The sequence below is a fragment of the Empidonax traillii genome, unplaced genomic scaffold, assembly GCF_003031625.1.
Source record: "Empidonax traillii isolate 1590-97213 ecotype Southwest subspecies unplaced genomic scaffold, ASM303162v1 scaffold520:size1094406, whole genome shotgun sequence".
NCBI lineage: Eukaryota > Metazoa > Chordata > Aves > Passeriformes > Tyrannidae > Empidonax > Empidonax traillii.
The window spans coordinates 48,476-69,870 of record NW_020955713.1 but is presented as its reverse complement, the minus strand read 5'-3'; the positions used below and the strand labels follow the sequence as shown (position 1 = coordinate 69,870).

The window sequence follows — 21,395 nt, the reverse complement described above, 5'->3', positions numbered from 1 at the left end:
TTGCAATAACACAGTTTTGTGAATTCTCCTGCACTTTAGGACTTCCCTTCAGCTGTGCACTCCTAGAAATAGCCCTGCAGGGAAGTCAGCTCCTGATTTCCAGTGCTACACTCAGTATATTTAACCAGACCTGTAAAAGTGACAGGACAGGGTAGCTTCATGAAGCTTGTTGGTTCAACAGAAAATTTACGATTTTTCTGACTCTGGATTTGTTAAGAAGGGCTTGGGGTTTTTTTTGTCTCTGAAACATTGCTGGAGATTGCTGTCCAAGTCTGGAGGCTTCCACTGAAATCTGAGTTCCTGTTCTGTGTCATGTTCCCACACTGGCCCCATGTTGGCAGGTGACGATGGAGCAAACGAGCCTTTGTTCAACAACCCCACTGCGCTGTTGAGCACAGGGGAGGGGCTGCAGCCATGGTCTGGTCTAGGTCATTCCTAGACACCCCATGTTGGCACCCCATTTTCCTCTTGTGAACCTCAAGTTGAGCCAGGAGCAGTGTTCCCACGATGCTCAAGAGCAGGGACTGCTGCTGTGTGGCTGTGGCTCTGGCTCTTCCCTTCAGCTCAGACAGCCCCACACAACCATATCAATCAGTGGGTGTTCCTCACACTGTGTGGATTCCTTTGGGGCAAGAACTATCTGTAAGAGGAAAATAGGAGCTCAGTGTAGTCCAGTACAAGGGGATGAAAGAACTTTTGCCCTTCTGGAAGGTCAGCAGACACCTGGGCCTCCTTTCCCTCCAATGCCCAAACCCAACCCTGGCTGCAGGGGTAACTTGCAGTGATTTCCCAAAAAGACTCTCCCTGAGCCTGGCTGTGTTCCTGCAATGCTGGGCTGGTGTCACTGGGTGCCTGCTTGTGGGACTTAGGGGTGCTGTTAGAAAGGGAATACAAGCAAGATGCAATCCTTGCTCTCTGTTTTTTTTTTTTTTTTTAAATGTGCTGCTAATCCTGAATGCCTGGGGTACAGAAAAATCTGAATTCCAGAACACTGAGGGCTCTAAGCATGGAGGATGAACATGAGTCCAGCACCTCACTAAGGCGGGATGTGGCAGCCTTGCATAAGTCACAGCTGGAGCAACAAACACAAAGCCTAACTTGAGCAGGGGCAGAAGACATGGTGGCAGCTCTGAGCAGGGCCAGTGCAGGCTTTCATCTGCATGAACAGAGGATTTGTGTCTTCCTGAAGATATAGTGCCACTGGCAGTCTTACAGAAGCTTTTTTGGGGACTGGAGTTGACTAATTGGGTCTTCCATGTTGTCCTTCATTTACATGTATCTGTAGTAGTTGACAAAGGAATGGATCCATCTGTTCCTGCTCTCTCCAGCATTCCTGGGGTGGGTGTGTGTGTGTGTGTGTGTGTGTGTGTGTGTGCTGCGGCACAAGCTTCAGCCTTTTGTTCTATAGAGCAGGGCAGAAGATTGTGGGTCCTGTGTCAGCACCCTAACATTGTGAAATACCAGCAGTGGATCTGGGAAACAGCCCTCCTGTGACCAGGGAGGGCCCAGCAGAGCAAACACTGACACAAAGCCTGTTTGAGCAAGGTCAGGAGAGCTGAGGCACTGCTGTGACTGTGCTGCACAAGCATTAGAAACCTGTGGGGACCCAGGAGGCCTCTCCACTAAAGTCGTAAAATCACTGTAAATGGATTAACTGAGGCAGCCAGTTGATTACTAGGGTTTAATCTTTTTGCAGTTATGCTAGTAATTATTGGTGCATAGTCAATCCAGGAGGTAAGAATCCACGTTTCTGTGCAAAGGTGAGTTACTGCATTTCTCCACCTGGGAAGGTGAGAAGGAACCCTTTTTATCTTCTTCAGTTATACTACCAAGCCATGGAATTATATCACACACTTTAATAAATTGTAATTTATTTTAAAAAGCTCTGATGTCTCAGTGGAAGTGTGCTTTACTGGTCACCAATACACAGCCCTTGAGTGGCAGCATTGCAGACCAGGATTAGTTTGTGTCAGTCTTCATCTCAGCAACTGGAATCTCTTGGGCAAGTTAAAACCAAAACACCCCAAAACCATAGCCCTGGCTGAGGCTGACAGTCTGTTTTAGATAACTAGTCACTAGTGGAGCCCCCTGTGTCAGTCATGACCACACCTCTGCTTTTTCACTAGCCTTTTAATACTTTTTCTCTAAAAATAATTTAGCTTCAAGCTTAAGGTGCCTCATGCAACCTGTTTAGAGCTGTGATGGTTCTTGGGCCTTCAAGGCAAGCTTTTCTTATTCCTACTCTTTGTAACAGCTCATTCCAAGCAGGCAAGCACACTAAATAGTGTGGTTTTGGCTGCAGTCAGTGATTTGGCCCTTTGCTTTTCTTTTGATGCTCAATGAGGTGCAGGTGGGACACTTTGGAAAGGGGAATTTCCACCATCACGGCAGAGGAGAGAACAGTGTCCCACCCAGCCTAGACCCAGCTCAGCAGGCTGCTGTCCCTTGGGGCAGCTGCACCACCCAGGGGACTGTGCAGATGGAGTGCTCACAGCTGGCTGCCCGCTGCAGCTCCCACGTGCTGCTCCCATGCCCGCTCCTTGCCCGCGGATTTCACCCAGCCCTGGATGATCTCAGCTTCCAGCCTGCGCACTTCCGTCACCGACGGTGGGTCAGCGGGGTTGCTTCCCCTGGGGAGAGCAGAGCAGCGTCAGGCACGGGGGAGTAGCTCTTTTTCTCCTGCACAGACAGAGCCTGGGAACTGAAGGGCAGTTACTGACTGGTTTGTGTTTCACATTTAGGCAGGTGGGCAGCAACCCTGGGCTTGGCCTTGCATCACTGGTTGCTTCCCCCTCTGTTCCAGGCCCAAAGGCTGATGGCAATGCCAGGGGACACCAGATGACTTTGCATGACTGATCGCTGCAGGGTGTCACACACTTGTACCAATCCCTGTGCAAGAACCTGATCTAGTGACAGTAGGTGAGCCAAGTGCCAAGGTCTGCCACAGTCCAGCATCTCTGGTGGGTGGAAGAGCCCTGTGCTGGGGAAGATTGCTCTTCCACAATGGGATACCAACAGCCTCGTATCCAGCCCTCTGTAAGTACTTCCCCAGTGCTGGGCATTGGTTAGGCCAGTTTTGGGCCCCTCGTGACAAGAAACTGAAGAGCTGGAGTGTTTCCAGAGAAGGCCAATGGAGCTGGGGATGCATCTGGAGCACAAATCTGATGAGAAGCAGCTGAGGGAGCTGGGGGGGGTCAGCCTGGAAGAAGGAGACTAAAGGGGGATCTTCTCACTTTCTGCAACTCCCTGACAGGAGGGTGGAGCTGGGGGTGGTTGGGCTCTTCTCCCAGGGATCAAGTGACAGGGCAAGAGGAAACAGCCTCAAGTTGAAACAGGGGATCTTCAGATTGGATATTAGGGAAAATTTTTTTATGGAAAGGGTTGTAAGGCATTGGAATAGGCTGCCCAGGGAAGTGTTAAGTCACCATCCCTGGAAGTGTTCAAGAAACCTTGGATGTGGCAGTTGAGAACATGGTTTAGTAGTGAATGTGGTAGTGGTGTTGGGTTGATAATTGGACTTGATGATCTTAGAGGTCTTTCCCAACCTCAACAACTCTGATTTTGTGATTCCAAAGTATCTCCTCGTTCTTTGGGCTGTGGCTTGCTGAGATCAAACACCTGGGGCATCACAATTCTGTCAGCCAAAGGAGAATTCAGTACTTACCGGAGATCAAGGTGATGGGCACCTCCTTTAACAGTCAGTGCAATCAGTGAAGGGCTGAGGCTACTGTTTATCTGGAAGCAGAAAGAGCAGAGGTCAGCTCTCTCCAAGTTACTGGGCAGAACTGAACATCAGTTCTGAAAACAGGAACATGATCTGGGCAAGACTAAGGAAAAGCATGGCTGGTATCATGCACACAGCTAACAGTCCTAATGTGCCAGATCACCTGTCCCAAATGAAGGGAAGGCTTCCCCCAAAGTGGGAACTGTCAGCTGATTCCAGCCCTGGCAGTTGGAAATATGTCTCCTTTGGGCCCACACACCCTAAAGCAGCCTGTTGTTCTTTCAGCTGGGATTCCAAGCCAGCCTAGAACAAGGAACTTCTGCATTAAATCAGGAGCTCAACTACCTCAAAATCCAGTTCTGGGTCATTTTTGGTTTTCAGTTTTAAACTTGAGCTCTGCCAACACTCTGAAGTTTTGCTGAATCTAAACCAAAACATGCCCGGTTTGAGGCACTGCTCACCAAGCAGTGGCTTGGTCTCACCAAGCAGTGGCTTGGTCTCACCAAGTGTGCTGAGACTGGAGAGAGCCAGGAGCACCCAGCCAGCAGCACTGAGACCACATGTGGACACAGAAACACACTGGGTTGTGGTTCAGATCCTGGGTGTGGGGTAAAGAAGGTCCTGCTATGTCTGCACTACTGAACCCCCACTGGTTCCATCAGTGTTCCTGGCAGATGGACACTACTCTGTGTCCATCGTTAGAGTCCTGAGGCTCCTCAGTGGCTCAGCATAAAACAGCTGCTCACAGAAACTCAAACAGGCTAAAACTGGATTGCCAGCGGTGCTCTGAAAGGAAGAGGGAGTGGTGTGTTGCCTGCAAAGGCTGCTCTGTGCTCAGGGTGCAGGAGTACACATGCTTACCCCACCTCCAGCCCATGGGTCCAAGTCTCCATTTGAAAAAATGATGTTGCTTGCACTTCTCAGGTCTGAAATCCAGAGAGAGAATAATTGAGAGGTCTCCTTCCTGTGCAGTTAACCAAGTGTATTTGGCTACTGCAGCAAACATGGCCAAGAACAGAAAACACTGGAGAACAGAACAAATTCATGTTTTAGGATTTCCCCTTCTGTCCTAAAGGGATACAGAAAGCTCAGTTTGGCTCAAGTGAGCGCAAGGCTGTGACTTTCTGCCAGGACCCGTCAGTGCACTGTGCCTGTCCTCATGGGGCTTAGCTGGGCAGAGGGTGACAGGCAGACAGCTACAGGGAAACACAAAGGAATGAGCAGTCAGCACAATTCACCTCCTCCCCAGAAGTTTGTCTGCAACCAGTGTGGTCGTGGCTTCACGTGCCACTTGTTCCAACAGTATTGCTCACGCATGGCCTCTGTGAAGGGCATCTCGGGGAACATGTCTGTCACATTGTTGCTGTTGAAAGTTAAGTTGATCTCGGTGCAAACCTAAGAGAAGCACAAAAGCTGTTATGGGGCGGGGGGATAACCAGGACAGCAGCTGAAAGCTGTTGTTGTCTCTAACCCTTTACCTGGTAGTCCCAAGCCTCTGCATCTGAGCCGGTGCCACAGCCCGTGGGGTCAGCACAGGACCGGTACAGCTGGTATATGTCGTAACATGGTGCCACACCAGACGAGTTGTAAAACACCCCTGCCAGGTGGGAACATAGCACAAAGCTTGTTGTAAAACACACCTGCCAGAAAGGGACACAGCACAAAAGCCCAACTGCCCAACACACAAACTTCATGGCCAAGACCAAGCCAAGGTCTGGCTGCAGGACATGCTTCGTTTCTGTCGCATTCACAGAGAAGAAGGGACTCCCAGGTGCTCTCTTCTGTCTCTGCTTGTGCCAAAAGCCAGCGAGTGGCTCACTAGTCCTTGGGACAGCCCAAGCCCCCAGGAGCAGACTGTGCACAGGGTGCTGATTGAATGCTTCAAATTGAACAGGACAAAACTGCTGAGACCTTCCCAACCTTGCCCTGAAAGGATCTGTGTCTGAACTGATCAGCTTTAGTCAGAGGGCCAAGGGTGGCACATCACAGAGGGGATTTTGCTTGACTGCTGTTCACAAAAGGAAGGATGGCGTGTGCAGGCTTGCTCAGATGAAAGAATAGCTGAGCAGGCAGTCAGGGAAGCATAGCCAGGAGCCATCCAGGAACGAGCTGCTTTCTGTGTGGATGGGCAGTTACCAGATAAGAGGAGGAGGAATTCAGCTAATTCCTCCTGGTGGCTGTCTGCTGCTGCTGCCAGCGTTAACAGTAAACCCCACAAACACTGTGGATTTGTGTGCTAACCAGCACCACCAGCTCCACTTGCAAACAGCCCCAAGAGCTCTGCATGGCATCCAGTGCTTTGTGCTGCAGGGCCCCAGGCATGGGCTGCTGAGGAGGAACCTGCTGCAGCTGCTGCCTTTTAGGTGGCTCTGCAGGGTGGACAGAACAGCCTCAGCCCCCTCGTAGCATGGACCCACCGATTCAACTGCAGAAGGCTGCCTAGGAGGTGCACTGAGAGGCTGCTCCAGGGCTGCCTGCCACCCAGAGTGATGCTGCTTGGCTCGCAGGCCAGCAGGGCAAGGCTCATGTCTGACACCTACGTACCAAAACTCCTGGAAGGGTTCAGCAGCCTTTGCTCACAGAGTGTGCTGTGTGACCTGACTCTGGAGGCAGAAGGGGTTCGCTTTCCAGCCCACATGATAATTTTGGCTTCAGCAAGCAATTACTTCAAGATGCTGGTTGTTGGAAAGTCAATGGGAGCAGGGAGCTCAGATGGTAACATCCAGCTGAGGGCTGTCAGTGCTGCAGGGCTGAGAAATGTTCTCAACTTCATTCCTCCACCTGCAGAGAACCAGACCAACACTCACCCGTCATATCACGCCTCAGGCAGCATCACTGTCACATGAGGTCTGCTTGGTTCATGATAAAGGAAACTAGTGTCTCCACATCTGTTTGAACACCATGGGGCTCAGGATGCCAGATTTTTGATTCATGTTTAGCAATCAGAGCCTCAAAAGAGACTAAGTAAAATACCAGAATGGCACATCCTGGAAGGAGCTTTCTTCTTGGGAAATAAGAGGATTGAGCTGAGCAAGGTACCACAGGGACCTTGTCATGCTGAACCTGGCATGGCCCAAGCCCTGCCTGCTATCTGCTAAACCTCTTATGGCCAGCTGGGAATCCCTGTAGTGATTTTAGTCAGATTAACTTCAAATGCACAGTTTCAACAAAGGGAACATCTCTCTGATGGCCTGTACGCTGTAGCCTCAGGGGCAGGAACATCACATCCAAACTTGTACCCCAGAAGTCCAGAAGGATAACGGAAGAGCTGGGACTCAGGTTCAAGTCCCTGCTTTGACCCAGCTGGCCCATAGTGCCACAGGCAGCTCATTTCACCTCTGATGGTCTCAATTCCTACCAGAGAGCAAAGACAAAACTGCCTCACAGAGCCTCAAACATCCCATATGATCTAGGCTGGGTAACACTATACCCCTGGGGTGTAAGATCCTACCCACCCATCAGCATTCCTTTCCTTTGGAACTCGTGGGCAAATTTGAACTGGCCACAGCCTTGCCCAAGCATGGGAAAATTAAGAGCATTACTGCAGGATTTAAAGACAAGCTCCATGCAGACAAAGTGTCTGTGCCCAGGTGAGCTGGGGCTTATGGCCAACCTGGAATAACATCTTCCTGTTTGCAAAGACTCAGCAGGCTGGAATTCAACAGGCCGTCAGCTGGAATTCCACAGACAGGCAGCTGGAGGCATTGACCCTTCCCATATCAGCACCTTCCTTCTGCAAGGAGCTTTCTGTAATGCACCCCTGAACTACACAAGTCAGTCAGTGCCTGTTGGGGAGAAGCTGCCAGCAACACTGGGAGATGGGCTCCGACCTTCTCTTGGACATCCAAAGCTCAAAATGCTCTCAATACTTTTCTTTCAAAAGAAGAAAAAAACCATGGATTCTCATGCTGGAAAAAAAATCCCTAATTAAAGCTGTTCCTGGCTACCCTTGAAATACTCCACAAGTTTTATTCAAAAATATTTTGAATAAAATATTTTTAATTTAATTTGATAAAATTGTTTTATTCAAAACTATTTACAAGAGTTGAAACTGGTTTGGGTTAGGTTTTTTTTCTCTTTAGAATACCTTAGAAGCTCTGGTTTTATATTTCACACTGCATGAGCTCTGTAGAATGGTGTGAATTTTAAACCTGAGCTCCTTAGGCATTTTAAATTAAAAAAAATCAGCTCTGCTAATGTTTGCTTAAGATTTGCTGGATGTTGGGGAGGATGATGGATAGATTTTCAAGACTTATGCTTTCCTTCTAGAAGGGTTCTCTGGGGGAAAAACCTTAAGGGACACTTACAACTACCTGCCTTGTCTCCGCTGCTGATCAGCAACAGCACCATGACTTTCACTCGCTGCAGTCATGGCATGGCCTCAGTCAGGGACAAGATCTTTTGCATCAGAGGAAAGACACTAAGAGGAGTAAGTTAATTTGCTCTTACAATCCCCAACATAATCCAAAATAGGCTCTCCCTATTGCTTGGCCTTGTTTTATTCCAACAGGTTGACCAGTAACTATTATTTTTGGTCCTTAGCGGACCGGCTCAGTTGCAAGTCAGGACGATAAGCTTATGGAAACATTTCTGCCATTACACTCACATGCAGCAGAGCCTATCCTGGTGTCACTCTCTATTTGCCAGAGTACATTTCTTTTAAAGACAGAACACATACAGTGGAGGCACAGCCACTAACACAGCAAAATCCAAGTGTAAAACTGGTCAAATTTCTGCCCCAAATACACTAAACCCCCGATTGTCTTTGTATGAGCTGAGAGGGGGGAGAAACACTGGCAAATGCAAAGAGGAATGAAGGCATTAGCCTAATTTTAGGAAAGACAAGCTCAAGTCCTGGAATGCAAAGGAAGTCTTTTCAAACCTGGATTTCCCATCTCTGAAAGGAGGGAAAGCAATGTCCAGCCCTCTGGAAAGAAGAGAGCTGACAGGGACTGGAAGGCTTACTCTAGAAGAGTCTGGTTTCCCAAAGCCAAGAAACTGAGTTTTCAGAGATCACTTGGCAATTCCCATATCAGAGGGTAAAAGCTCAGGGTCAGGGCCTGGCTCCATTTTGCCATGATGGGTATGGTTTTTTTGAAGGAATGAGTCTATAAAAAAAAAACTGCACAATAAGGCTGACAAATTCCTCCAGATGACACAAACTTGGTTGCTGCTCCCAATTCAACGCAATATTGCCCTGTTCAGATCAATTCTTTTGTAATGGGTTAAAAACCCAGATAGCAGGCAGGGCTTGGGCCATGCCAGGTTCAGCATGACAAGGTCCCTGTGGTACCTTGCTCAGCTCAATCCTCTTATTTCTCAAGAAGAAAGCTCCTTCCAGGATGTGCCATTCTGGTATTTTACTTAGTCTCTTTTGAGGCTCTGATTGCTAAACATGAATCAAAAATCTGGCATCCTGAGCCCCATGGTGTTCAAACAGATGTGGAGACACTAGTTTCCTTTATCATGAACCAAGCAAACCTCATGTGACAGTGATGCTGCCTGAGGCGTGATATGATGGGTGAGTTTTGGTCTGGTTCTCTGCAGGTGGAGGAATGGATTCACGTCAAGGAGATGGAGTTATTGTCCTGTAAGCAATCACTGGACAGTGCTAATGCTGTCCCCACTCACCTGCTGCCAGTTCAGCATCACAGCCCATGGCACTACGCTCTACCTGGCAGAAGGTGGTTTGCTGCAGCACATGCAGAAAAACAACGGTGTTTTCCTGTATGATGTAGAAGGGCAGGTATGGAATACAACCAGTCCCCTACCTAAAGCTCTGGCTGATGATGCCTCTTGCATGATTAAACTTCCCCCAGTGAATGGAGACAGAGAGAGGCATGAAGTGCTCCCCTACAGCCAGGAGAAAGAAATCCATGCTCAGCTTTGTTCATCTCAAAGAAACAAGAGTCCTACTCTGCCTCACAGGAGGAGTAGGATGTGAATATGTCCAGTAGATCTGACAGTCTTTGCGAAGACATTAGTGCTTTAACAACTCTTCCAGCTATCAGCCAAACATCTTTAGCAGTGATTTGGGACTGGTACATTTAGTTTCCCATGGTACTAAAGTACATTACACCTGTAAAAATTCCTTAAATCAATTTTTTTTTTATTGTTTAGAACCCATTTTTCTGAACGATCAAGGTAGAACTCACTTTCAATAACCAACTTGAGAGATTTTATGAGGAAGTCTTCAAAAGTTCTTTGAATTCTCTCTCTATTAATAATTTCCTTACAAACACTACTGGCTGATAAAATAAGTACTCACAGAGATAAATACACACGATATGTTTTCTTTCCACTGGATTAAGACCACAGGACACTGTGATGACAACTTTGTCCTCAAAAAGCTGACCTCAGAACATGCACTGAGCCTGTAACTGCTGGAGTCAGAGTAGGGGTAAACTTTTAGAAAAGAACCAATTATCTCAGAAGTCCACATCTCATGGACCAGCTATGTGGCTGCAGTGCCTGAAAATCTGACAAGGATAAGTTTGGAAAGGTAGAGAATGAACCTATGGGAATCATCATGGGGCAAAACACCACAGCGAGAGATCAGTCATACCAGCTCCCCTGACACAGAGCAATGCAACAGTTCTACTGACAAGTGCTTCTACAAAACACAGTGTTGCATAAAAGAGCAAACTGATAATATTAACTCACCGACAAGAGCAGCCAAGCCTTGAATTGGATCTTTGTGGGCAAGAATTTGTTCACAGCCGACCTGGGTGAGACACATTACAGGCAATGACAGTCAGAACAGTTGCCAGTCTCTGCTCTAACGAAGGGCTAAGCTGGAAGATTCATTAAAATTGCCATTTATTCATTCTATGGTTCAGCAGCTTTCCAAGGACCTAATGCAACACATTTCCAGGTTTTTATCTTCCTCCTTTTTAACAACAAAATACATAAAAACAAGGAGACAGGGCAAGGCCAAACAGTTCCTTTACCAACTTAAGCAGCTATGGAGTGATACACAACAGTTCTTCCTACAATCAAAATATTTTAATGCCCTTTTCAGAGGGTGAAGGGAATGTGTAGAATAATTATTTCCATTTTACAGGTCACTAAACAGACCACAGAAGGGAACTGGAGCCAGAGGCAGCATCTCCTGAGTCCCAGTGCAGCAGAGCCTGTGTGATCTCTTGCACAGCATGCCTGTTGCTCCAGGTAGGAGTCACAGAGGCAAATAAAGTCCCATGGGCATGGTATGCTGGAAGCCAGCAGGGAAGAGCAGGCTGTCAACACACCATAAGACACCCAAGAATTGCAACAGCAACTGGTGCTCTTGGATCAAAGCTGGGACCCTGCAAAAGCAGATAGTGTCTGAGAGGTCTTTGTAACCCCCTGAGAACCTGGCCCTTTTCCCACACTTTGCCATCTCTGATTCTCTTGAAAATTCACAGGTTTTGCAGTTCCCAGAGCAGCAGATTTTTCTCTGCATTATACCTATGTCACCTTCCTACGTGACACTTAAAAGGAGATGATTTGTAGATCTCCATCCCTATCTACCCAAAAAATACATCTATGAAAGCATGTGGTTTGAGATGGGCTACAACAAAACTATTTTTGTCCTAAGCTGCAGGTTTTTAGTGTTTAAAAGCTGAAGTTAACTAGCTTACACAGGCTTTCGTGTCTAAGGTAAAGGCAGAGCAGGGTAGGAGCAACTCCAGCAAGCCTGCCTTCACGAGCATTTCAAACACAGCAGTCACTGTCACAGACAAGTTTAAAATGTGTGGATTAACTGCCAGAGTGGAAGGGCTGCAACATCTACCACTACCTCCCTGTCTCCATCACTGATGGGGTGTGCCTGACAGTGTCCTAAGCTCCAGTCACCCCCTTGCACCCATGTCCTCACCTTCACTGGACTGGCAGGGAGGTGACCCATGAAGTCAGTCTTGTAAGGGTAATCCATCATGGCCATCATGGTGAAGGCATTTCTAGCAAACCCAAACAGCTGGTAAACATCCTCTTTATTAGAGATCTTACTGCATGTGGCCATTTTGCTGCTGATCTCATCATAAGCTGCAGAAGCAAGAAAAATCAAAGAAACAAACTTCAACAGCGGGAAAGCAATACCAAGCTTCAACATCTTATGTCACTCAGGAGTATGGAGATGCTGTAACATCTTTCTACTGGAAAAAACACATTGCATCTAAATTTACACAGCTGGATGTTTAGGTACAGCCTCTCTGTGCAGTGTTACCACCTCATGTGGCCCATGGCCCACACTCTGCCCCTTGTGGAGCCACTGATACCTCCCTGGGGAGCCCACAGGAATCAGCAACTGCTGGGACAGAAGTGGTCCTGGCTGGCACAGCAAGCAGAACAGCTTGGTACAGCCTGTCCTTACTGGTGCCCTGATGGCTGCTCCTGCTCACACCCACAGAGGCCCCCTTTCCCTGTCAGGGGGGGAAAAATCAACTAAAACCAAACAACAACAACAAAGACACAAACCACAGTGAAAAAAAACCCCAATCAAACCAAAATAAAACCAACAAAAATCCACCAAAAACATGCTCCTAGGGTGCAGGGTGCATTCTGCACTACAAACTGCCAAGCAAGAACAGTCCTCACAAAGGGCTCCTGAGACATGCCTTCAAACCTCAGTGGGCTGCACAGGTCACCTGGAGTCAGGGAATTCATCTTTGAACATGTTCCTCCAAGATGCACCTTCAAGATATACCTTTCCACTTTTGCTGGGGAAAGCTACTCCCTTCATTTTCAGCCTCCACATTTTGAAGTCGCAGTTCCTGACCCCGTCCTACTCTACAGCTGACCACCAAAGCCCAGCTGTCTTTGCTTGGAGATCCAAGGTCTGGGACCTCTTCTGGATACTCACTTGAGAGTCTAAGCCTTAAATATGACCAGCTCATCCCCCTGCTGCAGGAAGCATAGCCCCAGACAGACCTGGAAGAGCTTGGCTAGGTAACACTAATGTTCTTACTGCTGTGACCCAAAGCTAAAGAGTGTTTTGGACCTTAGGCTCCTCTGGCAGCTCCAGGACCAGTAGCAGCAAGGAGGCACATGATTCCTGGCATGCAGCACCACAGACCAAGCCTTGAGACAGACCCAGAAGTCACCACAGCTATCCCAATACCATGCAGGGCTCCCAAGAGATGCTGCATGAGCTCGTAGCATCTAGTCCAGCCTACTTGGGAGCCATTGCAGAGGTCTTCACCATTCTCTGTCCTAACTGTTCACAGCTGGAGATGGAAGGGACTTGGATGACTGCTTCAGGACCTAGACTGCTCTCCATATATTTCTCAGATCTATCTAGTGAGTTGACCACAGGCTGTCATACCCACCTGAACAGCTTTTAACAGTGTGGGTGTTGAGGACAAGCATCTGGCGACACATGTGGCTTTACTAGTATAAAATACTGGGGGTTTTCCCCTGCAATTGTTTTTGCACTTTTGTGCCAAAAAGACAGCTTCATTAACACCGTGCAGACCCCCACAGAGCTGCTTAATGTTTTGGTGTCAGTTGCTAAATTTAATGCTAACTGAAATTGTTAATTAATTTAATAAATAAAAAAAAATCAATCATGCAAGCAGAAAGAGGCAGCTATTTGCTTCAATTTAGCTGAACAAACTTAAGAGCTAGCTGAGGTAAAGCTGTATCAGCTTTTTTCCTCATGGCTGGGACTGCCTAGGACTGCTGCCTGCACTTGAGAGCTGTCTGCAGGGCTCTCTCCTTACCTCCACTCAGGCACAGGTCCCTGATCTGCTGGAAGGCCTTGCGGACAGCTGGGACGCAGCCTAGGCTGGACTTCTGAAAATCCTGAAGGGACAGAAAGGACAGGTTGACTGTAGGGAATCGAGATTATATGACCCTGTGAGAAACTTCAGGGGAACTTGGCAAGATAAAAGCAGACATGGTGAAATGTATCTTTGTATGTGGGAAATTGCTTGGGAGTTGTCTTCTCGTGCTCATGGTTGACTAAAAAGGAGATTTAGAGAACAGGAATTTCCTGCTGATGTAACGGGGTATATAAACCGTGAAAGGACCATAATGAACAATTCCGTTATACCACACGGGGGCCATGCCCAAGATGTCACGGGTGATGGTTTCACAGAGGAGACACTTGTAGAGGCTGCAACAGGGAGAAGTGGCAGAAGGACCAGGAGATGAGAGGGGTACTGGCCCCCTGGTCAGCACCTCATCTGCATCTTCAGGAGCAGTGACACCAGTGCCTTGTCCTCCAGACAGTCATCACATCCCAGCAGAAGCCAACACTCTGCACGCCTCAGGCCAAGCAGCAGCTGTGCCACCAGGTGTGGCTGGGCTGTCAGACAGAACACTCTGCACTTCATGGAGCATCAGACTGAACACGAAGCAGCAAGAGGAGACATGCCTTGGCCAGGACAGGGGGAGAGTGGGCCAGGCTGCAAGGTCTAGAAGGTTTTTGTTGTTAAACACACAACAGAGTCCTTCCAACCACACTTTGTCTAGGAGAAGGACCCATGGAGAAGTCAGTTATGCATTCGGCATACAGAACCAAAACCTGCTTTTCTTAAACCTGCCAGTGACCTGCCACATGACTGTGTCCTTTTTCTTGGGAAAACCATTACTGATCCTGAAAAAGCACTCTAAGTTATGCTTGAAGAGCTGTGGCTGGCTAATCTGGAACAAGTAGTTTCTGTTATTGAAGGCTCTAGTGACTCTAGTTGTTTCTATTCTCTCAATTTGTAAGGCAGATTCAGATCTGCTGGCAACCAGTTCTTTATAATAAGAATTATTAGGGCTCTTCCAAGGTCCCTTTACCCTGCTAGAGCAATGATTAAGTAATGACAAGTCATTGGCTAGGCATTTTTCTTATAAAGACCCAGCCTCAAATAAAAAATAGATTTGGGACCTTTCTGTTCTTCCTAACTTTGCCTTTGTCTGATAACTATGCTTAAAGAAATCATTATGGGGTTTTCCACAGTTTACCTGGGCATCCAAATCTTCTTCTGGATGTGCTTATTGATCTTCATCTACTAATGGCTTCAATCAGAGTATGGGGATGGCTTGGACCGGGCCAGAGGAGCAGGTCTGCTCTGGCTGCTGTGATGCTGTGATGGCTGAGCTCCTCCAGGCACTGCTTGGCACGAAGGACCCAGCACCCATTTCAGCTCACCTCCAGGCCCTTATGGGCCAGAAACAGTTCAGTTGAGCTGAGCAGAGGCAGGAGGCATTGCAGCCATTCCAAGAAAAGCTGTTCCTGTTCAGGCTGCCAGTTTTACTCTTGACTCACACCCAATTCTGCAGCAGTAATCTCAAGGGAAGCAGCAGGGGCTGTATGTGCGGTCCTCACACCAGGGGTTACACCAGCTGCAGGCAGTTGGCATATATAACCTACTACTATGAATGCAAAATCAACTTTCTGCCCTTTGCTCACTTTCCCTGTGAGCTAGAGGCTTACAAAGCGAGCTGAGAAAGCTCAGTAAGGGTCACAGAGAAAGCTGCTTTGAGACAATGCACTCTGACTCAGTTGGAGGGACACAGGAAAGAGAGCACTTTCCACAGTGACTCAGGAAAGGGTTATGCCTTCATTACCATTAACAGCTCTCAGGGGTGTTCTCACCAAGAAGAACAATTCAATTCAGATTTCAGATGCACAGGTCGCAAATAAGAGCACTGAGGGTGATAGTACCTTGAAACACCACGTAGTGCTTGCTTAGGAGCTCAGCCCAGAGCTTCATTTATGATTGGAGAGAGAAATTAAGTGGAAAGTCTTTTCAAGTGAAAAGGTCAAAACCCTAATTTCAGGGTGTTTAATGACTCACAGCATATTCATAGCTGAAGCAAGACAGAGCTCCTTGCTAAACAGGAACTGCTTAGAGGAAGTTGGCTTCAACCAGGGAAGGATTCCTACTGCAATGCCTGTTAGATGATTAAGTGGCATTACATTTTTTGGTTTTAAAATGTATAACTTTAAGATGCCTATTATTCTTTTATACACGTAAGAGTTTCAAATTTGTTTATTTTCATTATAGTCTTTTCTCTATACTTACTAGTAAAGCTATCTGTCCTGTGTCTGCAGTGAAATGAGGTGTTCATGTACATAAATAACAGCAAAAAGACCGTGAGTTGCATACACAGGTGTGGTCCTCAGTTCTCAAAGTGGGGAGAAGGGCACTAAACCTGAGCAGATGTATCTCAGCCCTGTGTGCTCGTTGGCTCCTGCACCAGGTACAGACCCAAACCCTGACTGAGGAACAACACAGGTAGTTCATGCAAAGCCATCTGTGTCACCCGGATCTAGAAATTCATGTCAAAAGACAGGCAGAACAGACACCATCCTAAGATTTCAGTACAACCAGTTAGTACATTTCTTTCCTCATGAACTGAATGTAAGTCAGTTCTAAGCAACACCATCTTTCTATGGGTCCTATGGCCTCAAACTGCAAGTGTCTTGCTTAAATTTTAGTTTAAGTGAATCCAGGACACTGTGCACATTTTTAGGTAGTTACATGAAGATTTCCAAGGTCTTCATTGAAATGCAACCTTCTTGGGACTATGGAGCTGCTGTGAATCATTGGTACCAATGCCAAATACAGCATTTTGGGACAGGTTTGAGAATAAGTTACCCAAAAGGGGTTCAGCCATGCACAAAGGAAAAATTTCAGGTTGTAGTATGTTCAAGCCACTAAACGGGAAAGTGAATTCTTAGTGATACTAAAGGAATTAGCACTGAGTTGTGATGCTCAAAGTGGCACCTTTGGACCCTGAGCTGCTGCAGCTAAAGCAGTGCTCTGCCATAACACCTGCAGCTACTGCTTTTCCTTGTGGGTTCACATGTAATTGCACTCTCTGCTCAGCACTGATGTTGTGAAGACAGATGTCTGTTTAAACACATGGCAAAGGAAAAAGAAGCAGCATTCCTAAGGCAAGAATTAAATGGTCCTGAAAAGAGATGCTACTTACCATGGTGACATCTCTAAAGAACTGGGTGGGGTCTCCAAGCCCAGCTACAGACAGCAGAGGAGCACTGGCAGCTAGTGCTCCAGCCACAATGTTTGGGTATTTCATCCTCAGGTAAGCACTCAGCATTCCTCCATAGCTGCCAAGAAAGGACAAGTTATTTCCTTTAACAGACAACTTATGCTCTACAACTCGGGAATTCAGGCCAGCATTCACACGCTCACCTAACCCAATGTAACAAGAAGCTCACGAATATCTGTAGATGCCTCACGTGCTCTTGCGTGCTCATGATATGCATGATGCTCGTGGATATCTGTGATGCTTCATCCTCGCATGAAAACATTCAGTTATGGTCAGGGAGCAGCACGCAGTGTTTTCTTACTGGCCTTTCTCCAAATGTTCACACCAGCTCTGGTGGGAACACAGCAGCTCAGTTTACTTCTGCAGACAAATGTAAATCCTGCCTCAGTATTTAACTCTGCACCACCGAGTGTGTCCTGACAAGTTCAGAGCAGAGCCAAGTGTGGCTCAAGTGAAGCTGTCACTGTTCAGTGGGGGAAGACACATTGTACATTTTGCATTCACAATAATAAGGACCATCCAGGCTCTTGGCAAAGGGTGTCCCTAAACGTGGCAGAACAGGTAGCCTTCTCGTGTCCTGGCAAGTGGAGAGCATTCTCCCTGGGCACTACAAATAGCAGCTGCATAGTTGATCAGATACAGGGAAGGGGAGACATGAACAAATACCACAAGAAAACTCAAAGCCATCTTAGTAGCTTCAGTGCCAGGGCCATAATCTGCACATGGATCAAGGGCTGCTAGACAGACCCCAGGTGATAGAACTTATTCATTTGCTGATGGTTGTGGAGTTACTCTAAGGCTACTCCTGGGGGTGACAAATGACATTCCCAAAACACAGGTTAAATGTGGTCTAACTCCAAGCTTAGAGGTACTCAGGCTCCCTCCCCACCACTTCAAGTGGTTGCAGTACATACCATTCCCACAGCACCCATATGTAACAGTTTACATTTCTCTAGCCTTGGTCGTGGAAACAGGCATTAGCTGAAACCTGCCACAAGTAGTTTCGGCTAAGTTTGGCAAAGTTATAAGCACCAGAGTGGTTTGGGTTTTCTCTCTCATGCGAAATGCTGTGCTGCTCCAGCACTGCCATATTTCAGTGTCCTTCATGTGAGTTTAGTGTGTTAGGGGCTGCTGCAGACTGAGCCCTCATTTACACACACAGAGCTGAGTCTAAAGTGTAGCCAGCTCACAGGTTTGCAGAATCCTTCTCCCACCTCTGCATCCCAGGACAGTTCCCGGGCCTTTCTGCACTAGCCACTGTCCTGACAGTCACAGTACAAACTCACCCAAGATCAACAGTTCAGTCACCACACCACAGTGAGCTAGAGGTTTAACGGTAACTGTTAGGTCAAGTCCTTTTTAGCTCACTGTGACTGAATTCAAAGCCCTGTACTTCTGGAAGCCTTTTGAAGGGAAGCATCCCTCTACTTCAAGAGTGGGGATCCATCAAGAAACAAGGACATCACATCCACCCAGATGTAGCTTTCTGGGGAAGAACTGCTGCAAAGAACCAAGGGGTGGCCACGCAGCAGGTTGTGAAGCAGAATTATGAAGAGGCCTAAAATGAAAATGGATGGATGCTGCTAAAGAGGCTGTGTTTAATAAAAACCTGGGTGGCCCCTGGGAAGAATATTTCACCAATTATAAGTTTCCTGTATTTCCAATGTAAAATGTTCTGATCCTGCAGGAGGAATTTCTCATTTTCATCGAATCACAGAATATGTCAAGTTGGAAGAAACCCATCAGGATCGAGTCCAACTCCTGGCCCTGTGCAGAACACCCCAACAATCCTACCATGTCCTTGCAAGTGTTGTCCAAACACTTCTTGAACTCAGACAGGCTTGGTGCTGTGACCACTGCCCTAGGGAGCCTGTTTCAGTGTTCAAACACCCTTTGGATGAAAAACTTTTTCCTGATACCCAGCCTCAACTTCTCCCGACTCAGCTCCAGCTGTTTCCTCAAGTCCTGTCACTGGTCACGAGAGTGAGGAGATCAGTACCTGCCCTCCACAGCCCCTCAAGAGGAAGTTGAAGGTCTCCCTTCAGTCTCCTCCAAGCTGAACAAACCAAATTACCTCAGCCCTTATTCATAAGGCTTTTCCTCCAGTCCCTTCACCTCATGGCTCTCCTTTGGACTCCTTCTAATAGCTTAATGCCTTTTTTATATTGTGGGGCCCAAAACTGCACACAGGATTCAAGGTTAGGCCACATCAGTGCACAGTACAGCAGGACAATAACCTCCTTTGACCAGCTGATGATACCTTGCCTGATGCCCCCCAGGACATGGTTGGCCCTGCTGGCTGCCAGGGCATTGCTGACTCACATCCAACTTGCCATCGACCAGGACCCCCATATCCCTCTCTGCAGCTGCTCTCCAGTCTCTTGTTCCCCTCTCTATACACAGTCAGGGTTGCCCTGTCCCAGGCACAGAATTCGGTGCTTGCCCTTGGTACACTTCACAGGGTTGGTCATTGCCTATCTCTGTAATTTGTTGAGGTCTCTCTGCAGGGCCTCTCTGCCTTCAAGGGAGATGATAGCTCCTTCCAATTCAGTGTCATTGGCAAACTTTCTTAGTATCCCTTCCAGTCCTGCATTCCAATTGTTAATGAAATGTTGAAGAGCACTGGACAGAGAAGGGAGCCCTGTGGAACCCCACTAGTGACTGGATGCCAACCTGATGTCATGCCAGTCACTACAACTGTTCATGCTGATCTGTGAACCAGTTGCTCACCCATCACATAATATGGTTATCTAGCTGTGGGCTGGACATTTTGTCCACAAGGATATTGTGAAAGACAGTACCAAAACCTTTGCAGAGGTATGAAATAATTACATTTACTGGTTTTCCTTGATCAACTAGGTTGGTTACCCTCACCGAGAAAAAAAATCAGGTTGAACAAGCAAGGCTTTCCCCTCCTGAAGCCTGCTGGCTATGAGCAGTGACTGCATTATCCTCCAAATGTTTTTCAACACCTCCCAGAATAATCTTTTCCATGATTTTACTGGGCAGTGAAGTGAGACTGACAGACCTGTAGTTCCTGGGGTCCTCCTTCTTGCAAACTGGGACAATTTTCTGGACGACTTGTACATTGAAGAAGCTTAGAAACATCCAGTCAGGGGTGCTTCTCCAAAGCGACCACAACTGGAGACTAATGCTTGATGGGAAAGCTGAGTGGGACCTGGTGATGAGCTCCTGGGAGCTCAGGCACAGGCACATCTGCTCTCTATCAGATACCTTAAAACTCTGTCTTGAGAATTTTCTTGAGAGCCAAAGAGATCTACAGGAACAGCATGAGTGTGGCTGGGAAATGATGCAGAGAAGGGCAGGAGCCTCCACAACCCTTACCTGCCTCCAAAAGCAATGACAGGGCAGTCAACAGCACCAAACTGCTGCTTAAGCTCAGTAATGAGCACTGCATAGTCAGCAAGGGCTTGTTCCACGGTGAGCAGAGCAGTCTTCTTCAGCTGTATTGACTCGAGTCCAAAGGGAAGAGACTTCCCATAGTACCTCTGAAAGGAAAGAGAGACACTGCAGCAATGCTGCTCCGGGTCTTTGCTGCTGTCACCATAGAGCTGGGGTAAGTGTGCACTGATAGGAAGAGATAACAGAGCATGAGGTGTCCTCTAACTTGTTCATAACTGAGGAAGTACTTTGTCTCCTGCACTAGATACACAGAGACCTTCAGCACAGATCCTGAAGAGGATGGACAGTACATCCTACTACTACACAAGCTACTTCAGTGTGTGCCAGATGGGCTCTCAGCACATGCATCTCTCCTGAAATCCCCAGCTAGAAAAGGAAATAGGATAACCTCTTCATGCCTAAGTTGATATATAGTAGATTTAATAGAGTAGTGTGAGAAAGGTTGGTTTGGGACTTTGGAGGCTAAAAAGATTAAACATTATCCAAAGTAACTCTCTACTCCAGCATGGAGTTCAAGGCTTGTAGAAACTACTTAAAAAAGCAAATACACCATGGCATAGATTTTACTGAAACAGCAGTCTGTGTCCTGGAGTGCTGACAGGCATAGTAAAAAATTATTCAGAAACCATGATTAAGTAAAGAAGACCTGCTACTACGAGGAGAAAGGCTACAGCAGGTCTGACTCAGCTTCATGGCAAGAGTATTCTAGACCTGCAGAAAGCTGAATTTGGTAACAGTAAACAGAACAAGATTCTACAGTAAGCATAATGACTAAAATACTCACGTGCTCAGCAAAAATGACAAGTGCTTGCTGTTCCTCTGCTAACTCAAATATAAAGTCAGAGTTCTGAGCAAAAGTCCAGATGTCACCTTCATTGCCAGTATAAAAAAAGATGGGTCCAAATCCTTTCTTCCAGAACTTTGCTGAGAGAAGCAAATTAAAAATAAAAATAAAATATAACTTAATAAAAACAAACAAACAGACAAAATAAACTCCCATCAAACAGCACAACACCCCCCCCCCAAACACTACAAAAAACATGTAGCATGTGGCTCCATTTTTGGTGAGTTTGGGCAGGAGCTTAACAAGGAAGAACTCACGAACAGGATGATTCCTGAGACCTGAGCTGGCATAGAAATGTGTTGGAAAGGCCAGGCTCCAGAAATCTCTCATTTGGGTGGGCATAAATAAGAGCTTCCACAAGGTCAGTACATGGCCTGAAACATCCACTTCTTCCTGAAAATAACTAAAATCTCA

General features: G+C 47.1%; 1 protein-coding gene across 1 annotated transcript; it reads right to left on the bottom strand.

The window, feature by feature from the left end:
- Nucleotides 1-1,843: 1,843 nt before the first annotated feature.
- Nucleotides 1,844-21,137, bottom strand: DPP7 (dipeptidyl peptidase 7). The gene is made up of 11 exons (XM_027896956.1): nt 20,922-21,137; nt 20,060-20,223; nt 16,637-16,772; nt 13,426-13,507; nt 11,583-11,749; nt 10,388-10,448; nt 5,203-5,321; nt 4,963-5,119; nt 4,586-4,650; nt 3,665-3,735; nt 1,844-2,630 (listed from the first exon to the last, which is right to left on the bottom strand). Exons 1-11 carry the CDS (start codon nt 21,135-21,137, stop codon nt 2,489-2,491), a joined length of 1,380 nt encoding a protein of 459 aa, XP_027752757.1. The 3' UTR covers nt 1,844-2,488.
- Nucleotides 21,138-21,395: the final 258 nt, after the last annotated feature.